The 8,007-nt window shown below is 42.0% G+C and overlaps 1 protein-coding gene across 1 annotated transcript in view; it reads left to right on the top strand.

Moving 5' to 3' along the window:
- Positions 1-1,886: 1,886 nt before the first annotated feature.
- The window catches only part of LOC308294531 (netrin-4-like), a gene marked incomplete at both ends in the record, with an annotated part of 45,818 nt that continues 39,697 nt past the window's right edge, over positions 1,887-8,007 (top strand). The window contains one exon of the mRNA XM_080737264.1: positions 1,887-1,946. Coding sequence (XP_080593390.1) covers positions 1,887-1,946 — 60 coding nt within the window. The remainder of the gene's footprint in view (positions 1,947-8,007) is intronic.

Here is an 8,007-nt window from a genome sequence, read left to right as displayed (position 1 = left end):
AATGTCTAGACTAGAGCAAGAATGCTGTTATATAGCATATATATATATATATATAGCATCTTGATGTTACAAAGTGATTCAATAATTACAAATTATTACAGATGAAACTATATTTGTTAAACTTGAGTGAGACTGTAACATGGAGAGACATGGATGTGGAGAATGAAGCATAGTGTAAGAGGAAAGATAGTCAGAGAAAGAGATGGACCGAGGGAAGGATGGGGAGACGAGAGCCACAAGGAGGAAAACATCCAGAGAGAGTTAATTGGTTTTGCTTCTACCCCCGGCTTCCAGTCAGACCTCTGCTGTACATATACAGTTATCGCAATACAGTGGGTGTCTGTGTTGTATCAAACCCACATCTGCAGCTGTGACTGTGGCATCACATGCAAACCAGTAGAGACAGCTGACACCAGAACAGCCCATGCAGCGAGCAGGGAAGTGGCTGACAACAACACAGTGCTGCTATGGATCCACCAACTCATTAGGTCCTGCAGAGCTCTCCTGCAGAGTACTTACAGGTCCATTCGGGTCCATCTTCACACTCTCAGAGTTAAATTAACACCAAGGGTTTTACTGTGCCGTGTTGCTCTGAGAAGCACTGCCACAACTCTGAGAACTTCTTTGGTATATGTTTGGTAGTGTTATAGAGTCCAACTCACCGGACGAGAGAGAGAGAGAGAGAGAGAGAGAGAGAGAGAGAGAGAGAGAGAGAGAGAGAGAGAGAGAGAGAGAGAGAGAGAGACAACACCCAGAAAGAGTGAGGGAGAGACAGACATTAGCATAAAAAGATAGACAAAAAGCTAATTGGTTCCCAATATATCCACCTTCCACATGACTGTTGTTTAGAGCAGGTGTGTTGTACTGTGCTGTACCTGTCATACCAATGTTTCAGTTCAACCCGGAAAAGCATCACTGACAACCACTGACAGGCAGTCAGTAGTTATGAGGAAGCACTAAAGAACTTTTTGGACAAAATCTGAAGGAGTAATATAATGTAGTTCTTTGTTCACTGATGATCGTGCTGTCAAACAATGAAACTATATGGAATCTATGAAAGAGTTGTGGGGGTCCCTGCTTCATCTCTCTCTCTCAGCTAAGGTTGAGAGATTTGATAGGTATTTGATATTTGATTAGACATGCCCCAACCCGTTCCATAATAAAAACGATCCAACTTCAAACTCCATACGGAACGTCCTTGGTTCCAGTGACTGATCTTTGTTGTTGTTCTAATGAATGGGGAGACCCTCATCCTTTGATTGGTTATTTCATGCATGGACTTAAAGGGCACCTTGTTGCAGCAATCATTACAGAAACTATTAATTTAATGAAATAACTTGTAAAAAATGAAGGTCTCTCCATCCATTAGAAGGACAATATCAGTCACCAGAAGCAAGGAATGTTTCAATCAGTTGACATGGAGTTTGAATTGAATGGGCCGAATATCTAAATATTGAATCAAGCAACTTAAAAACTGTCTGGGGTGCTCAAGGCAGAATAGATCTGAAAATGTATCCAGACGTGTTTTAAAGTTAAATTCCCCTTGCTCCCCTGGCTCTGATCTGATCAAGTTTTATCAGACATTCAGACACATTTAATAGGCTAGTTAAAAGGATTTTATTCACTTTTTGTTGTTGAGAGTTGATCAGCTATTTTAGCTGAATATAACGCCACATGGTTAAAGTCATGAGCGAGGGATTATTTATAATAATTGGATTTGGCGTTGTCATAGTTTTGCTCGTATTTCTCAACTGTATACCTTTCCCAGTCAGCAGGATCCTTGGGCTTTTGAAATGTGGCCCATGCATTATCTGAAAATACTTTTAAGATCATAAGTTATCCACGGAAGATGCCTTCCCTTGACTTTGAAACTGTTTCAAGGGAGCATGTTTATCTGGTGTGTCTGCAGTGGCGTCAAAGTGGCCCACTGGCCAGATGCGGCCCAGGTAAGGAGATAAGAGAAACCACTTTTAATAAAAAATTGAGTATTTCCCTATGCAGATATAGCCTTGTCCTTATGATGGCAAGGCAGAAGTGACTGCTTAAGTGGCTTCTTAACAACTTTCACCCTGGTGTCCCTAGTTTGGGCATGTCATGGCAGTGGAACATTTTCAGGGCCGTTCGGATGGCGCAGGTGTAAAAGTACCTGCCTACCACCACTACCACCAGAGAATATCACAACCTTCTCCATGGCGAGAAATCAGTACACATGCCTTAACCGATCTCACTCTATCCTGGTGGTTTATCCACTGTTGTTTGGATTTAGAAACAGTTTGTTTCCTGCTGGTTGTACTGACGGAGAAACTCTGTTCCACCATGTCTATATGTCACAGAACCACATTTCTGTTGTATTGACTATACTTGTACTGTGCTCCATTTTTGTCTAATAAAATACTCAATCGATCAATCAATCAAAAAAAGGCTGTAGGATTGAAAAAGGTGCACTTGTTTTTCGGTGCGGAGCAAGCGGGAGGCTTTGATGTCCCTGTGTTGGAAACCGAGCACTCTGCTCACAGCTGACAACAACAAAAAACATTAGCAGCTACGCTACCTAGAAGGAAGTCAAGGAACACCGCCTCGGGGAAATCTAGCTTTGCGAACGCACATCATTTCGACCCGGAGGGTTAGCGACTCACTCCACGGAGGTTATGGTATGGTTAGGGTGAGGGTTAGAGTCGGGTGTCGAAAAGATGAGATGTAGTAACAGCGACACACTCCCCACTGCCTCCATTCAAAGTGGTCCGAAATGGATTCAAACATCATTTCAAATATAATAAATAATGTTATTATATGTTGTGATTATTTATTATATTCATGTGTGTGGGGGAAAACATTATTGCTACAGGACTTAGTCGTAGTCCCCGCGGCTCCCGGTATTGGCCCGGCTCCCATTGGCCCGGCTCCCGAGGCCGGGGCAACCAGGCGCAGCAGTGTTTCCATTTCCTCAGACAACCATCAGAGGCGCGCCGAATCAACGTTACAATCTGATAGGGACAGAATCATACGTCCCGAGATGTCAACATGCTAAAGCTAAGCAGCTAACCACAGTGTTGCACCACTTAGTCTTCCACTATCATTTCACATGATTTTCTAAAATGTTAAAGAAAATCTAACAATTTTCTAAAGAATTTCGTACATTTCAACGAAATCAAACAAAACGTTCCATACATTTTAACAAACTGTAAGGTATATAGTATAGTGGAAAATAGCAGATCTACAAGCTCACAATGATTCACATGGTGGTGCACTGTGCGCTTGTAGATCTGCAACTATGTTTGGTTCCCAGGGAGACATCAAATGTCTCTTTTGGGTCAGGAGCTGAAATGTTTGGGAACCACTGATGCATCTGCTGCTGTTAAAATGAAACGTTTAAAATGAAAAGAACAGGTTGTCAGTGTGTGGGTGTCACTGTACTTGTTCTCTCTACTCCTGCAGTCTAATACAAACTAATGATGAATAGGCTAATAAGTGTTGAATAATGAGCCGTCATTTAGTTAATGTCTCATCCCAGCAGAGAACATATTGATTCTAAATAAGCAGCGTGGGGAGCGAGGGAGGAGGACGCTGGGACAAAATATATTACACAGCACTAGTGTTGCAAGGAAAACACACAACTAACTACTGATGTCAAGTGAAACCTTACAAAGTGTGTGTGTGTGTGTGTGTGTGTGTGTGTGTGTGTGTGTGTGTGTGTGTGTGTGTGTGTGTGTGTGTGTGTGTGTGTGTGTGTGTGTGTGTGTGCGCGTGTGCACGCGCGTGCACGAGCATGCATTCTGTTGAAAAAGTGGAAATTTGAACCTTTAAAAATGTCTCTTGTATACTACTTGTAAACTACATTGTTGGTTAAAGGAGAAATCTCATCCTGAAAATCGCATGTTTTTGTATGAAAGCTGAGAGGGAGACACTGTAGGAGAGACAGACAGAAACAACGTAGGAGAGACAGGCCGTAGGAAAGCTGTAGGGCCTACCATGTGGTCTCCTCTTAATCACCACAGGTAGAGTAATTGCCATCTTAAAAAATCTCAACCCCGTTCCACTCAACCCCGTTATCAATGTCAACCCTGTTAAATGGATTATTCCATATAAAAATAACAATTTAATGCCTGAGATGGAAAATATGTTTTTCTGCATGTTAAATATGTCCTTAATGGTGTGGGTTATTCAGAAAAGTAATTCATTTCGATCAAATTTTCCAGAAAAGAAATGTCCAAACCGTACCGGTTTCGTGGAATGACTCGAATACTCCTCTCTCCACAACAAGACAGCAGCACTTGTGGGCCTATCACCTATGCCTATCTTTTTGAATTTTTTTTCTTCTAAATTTTTGCAACCCATTTTTCACCCAGTGCCAATTATCTAATGTAATCCTGGGCGCTACACTCCCTCTGCCAACCTTGGGAGAGCAACAGACTGACCTCATGTTTCCTTCAGTGCATGAGGAGTCCAAGCCGCTTCTTTTCACCTGACAGGGGAGAGATTCCCCCAGCTGGACGTAGCGCGTGGAAGGAACACGTTATTCCAACCAGCTCCTTTCCCCTCCATCAGGCGCCTGGCTGGCCAGGGGGTGGCAGTATAGAGACCAGGATTGTTTTTTGTGAGGGTACCTACCCTAGGAGACACGGGGAGAACATGCAAACTTCACACAGAAAGGCCCTTTTGCCAACCCCAGTTAGGGTATGGGCACTGATGACGTGGAGGAGAGAACACGCCCCCAGCGCCCACAGCGTCCCCAGCTGAAATCGAACCCAGGACTAGCTGTACCGACTGCGCCACAATGCCCCCTTACCTATGCCTATCTGGAATTAAAGTTCATTAAAATATGAATTAAAGATGCAATAGGAGAATTTTTCAAATCTCAAAGTGGGTAGGCCTAATGTAAAATAAAGAATTACTTAACAGTACAGATGTATTGATGTGTTAACTTGCTTATTGTAAATTGCTAATGCATGAATTGTAAATTGTAATTGTAAATTGCTATGAGTGAGAATTTGAATGATAAAGTTACAGTGGGTAGCCAGTGAAATACTTTAATTTTATATGATTAATTAATATGGATTGTTAATATTAATATGACTAATATGTGTCTATTTAATGCACGTTTAAACAGTTATCAAATGTATGAAAGAATTAAGTTGATTTGTCTATAGCTAACATTGGGTGCCATCTAGTGGCAATAATGCGATCTGCAAGTGATATATGTTCAAATAGTGTTAGCTAAATAGCTCTCTCTATAGGCTATTAAGAGTTTTTCCCATAGGTTTTTCCAGTATTGTTAACACACGTTTTCTCAATACAATAATGGCTTTCTCAAAACAGCACACACAAAACTGAAAACCTCACACACAAAGTGCTAAACCTGACAATCCCTTTGCAAGACGACTCTTTGCCATCAAATCTCTTAACTGTGTTCAGAAAATGGAACTTAATTGTGTTTTCATTTGCAGCCATATTTTCAAATGACAGCACACCATTCATTGAGTAGGCATTTAAAACACAATCATGGAAATGGAACACCATATGAATGACAATGACTCTGGAGAATGAGTTATTTATCCTATACCTATAGGCCTCCTTTTTCATAGTCAGACATAAAACAGCACACAAATATCCAGGCAAAAAAGGTTTTGTATTTCGGTACATGATTTAGGCATCACGCCTCCAGTTCCTGTCTGGCCAGAGGGCCTCAATTGGTAGCAGGAAAGGTCGACCTAAAACAAAGTCGACGCAAACTCGTTTCCCAACGGGTCTGTGGCCTTAAGCTAGATGCAGAATAGACCAAAATCAAATCTTTGCTTCTGGGGGTCCCTGGAACAAAGTATTTTGCGATGGGGGTCCGCGGCCAAATACATCATTCTGGGGGTCCTTAACATGACAAAGTTTGAGAAACAATGATAGCAACATACGTTTTTGTTTTTTTTTCTTTTTCAGGAAAACTGTTACGATTTAGAAGACAATTTTAGAATGTGCCTATCAGTCTGGACCCTTGCCTGGTTAAAACCAGACCGAACACAACAACACCCCCTAGCGAATAAGGTTTGTTCCACGGATGGACCCCTATCGCAAGATATTATCGTAACCCATCAAATTACGCTTTAAGGCGATTTTTGTGTGTTAACAATAGTGAAAAACTGTATGATAGCAATCATTGCTTTGTGTTTTTCAGTAACAGAGGTTTTCCTGTTAAGGAAGCAGTGATTATATAGCGTTAACTTTTTCACACCCAAGAAAGCAATATGGCTGCACTTAGGCTTTTTTTTTAATCAATTGCCCATATATTACATGATTCAGACAGTACTGTTTCCATTAACAAAATACTGAAACTACCTAGAAAGAATTGACATTTTATGAGTGTGCATCCACTTGTTCTCAGTTCAGCCAGACGATGGCACCAGATTATCTGTTTTCAAAGGTCAGTTTCCCTATCAGTGCCACTGCCTAGCCTAGCCATAGAAAACGAAATGCTGCAGTACATCTCAAGGAGTTATTCTTAAGAATTTCAATAAACCCTTTCCGCCATTATAACAGAAGCACAAGTAGCTGCTGGAAACCTGTTTAATACAATGTCCTTGGCAATTTGGTCCGAAAATGCATAGTTGATACACAGTGATACACTGAACCCTGTGCGCACTGAGGAAGCCAAGATAGGCCTACTCAATAGTTTATATAGGCCTACTATAAATGCTATCAAGTATCAGTTTTCAAAAGACAAATGTTCCTCTAGTTGTTTCGGATAAATTAAATGTGCTGTAAGTGATTTTTATTATTATTACTATTATTCTTTAAATATAAGTTAAATAGCTCGATTCTATTGATATAGTGTTTGTTCTCCTCATCTCCCTAGCTGTTTAATAACAGGTCAGGCTATATAACTCATACAGGACCATATAACAGCAAACAAGATATAAACTAGAACTGCATTCTGTTGAGGTGCCAACTTGCATCTTTTTTTTTTTTTTCTTAACATTTTTATCCCACAATTTTGTAACCCAGTGCCAATTGCCTATATGTAATCCTGGGCTCTGCTCTCCCTCTGCCACGCCTGGGGAGACAACAGACTGACCGCATGCTTCCTTCTATGCATGAGGAGTTTCTTCTCACCTGACAGTGGAGATTTCCCTGGTTTGGACGTAGCGCGTGGAAGGAACACGTTATTCCAACCAGTTCCTTTCCCCTCCATCAGGCGCCCTGGCTGGCCAGGGGGAGGCATTACTGAGATCAGGATTACGTGCATGTTTTTGTGAGGGTATCAACCCTAGGAGACACGGGGAGAACATGCAAACTCCACACAGAAAGGCCCTATCGCCAACCCCACCTAGGGTGTGGGCGCTGATGACGTGGAGGGAGGAACACGCCGCCAGTGCCCACAGCATCCCCCGGCGGGAATCAAACCCAGGACCTTCTAGCTGTAAGGCGAAGCGCTAACCACTGCGCCACCGTGCCCCCGCCCAACTTGCATCTTGTGCACAAGTAGGCCATGTAGCAGAGCGCGCCATGAGGTGCGCTCCCCACTGGCATCGCCAGACATTACCACTGGCATCATCAGGAATGCTGGTCCCTCATTGGCTGTTAATGATGACGTTGCCAGAGATGATGGTCCCTGATTGAGCTACGGGCTTAAACAAAGAAGGACACCGACATACATACCCAGTCGATCGCTGTACTTGCGCGCTCTGCTGGCGCAAGTAACAAGGGAACTGAGCAGACCAAATTAAAACTGGAACGCTATAAAAGTGAAACCGATAAATCTGATAAATCGGTGACCCACCCGAACATTTATTTTCTAAACCCCTACTGTTACAAACACTCCTTTTAAACTTTCTCTTTTTGTCTTTATAACCCCAAAATACCCCTTACATACAACACTTTAACAATAAAATAAAATGCTTCAGAAAGCCCATTCCTTTTGTTCTGTGTAGATGCAACTTTGACCGCAAAGTAAGTAGCAATGTTTCCATATTACAAGAGTTGAAGAATGTCTGGTAGATGGAATCGAAACACAACTGTGTT

Source organism: Nannobrachium achirus, assembly GCF_963921795.1.
Source record: "Nannobrachium achirus genome assembly, chromosome: 11".
NCBI lineage: Eukaryota > Metazoa > Chordata > Actinopteri > Myctophiformes > Myctophidae > Nannobrachium > Nannobrachium achirus.
This window is presented reverse-complemented; position numbering and strand designations above follow the sequence as displayed.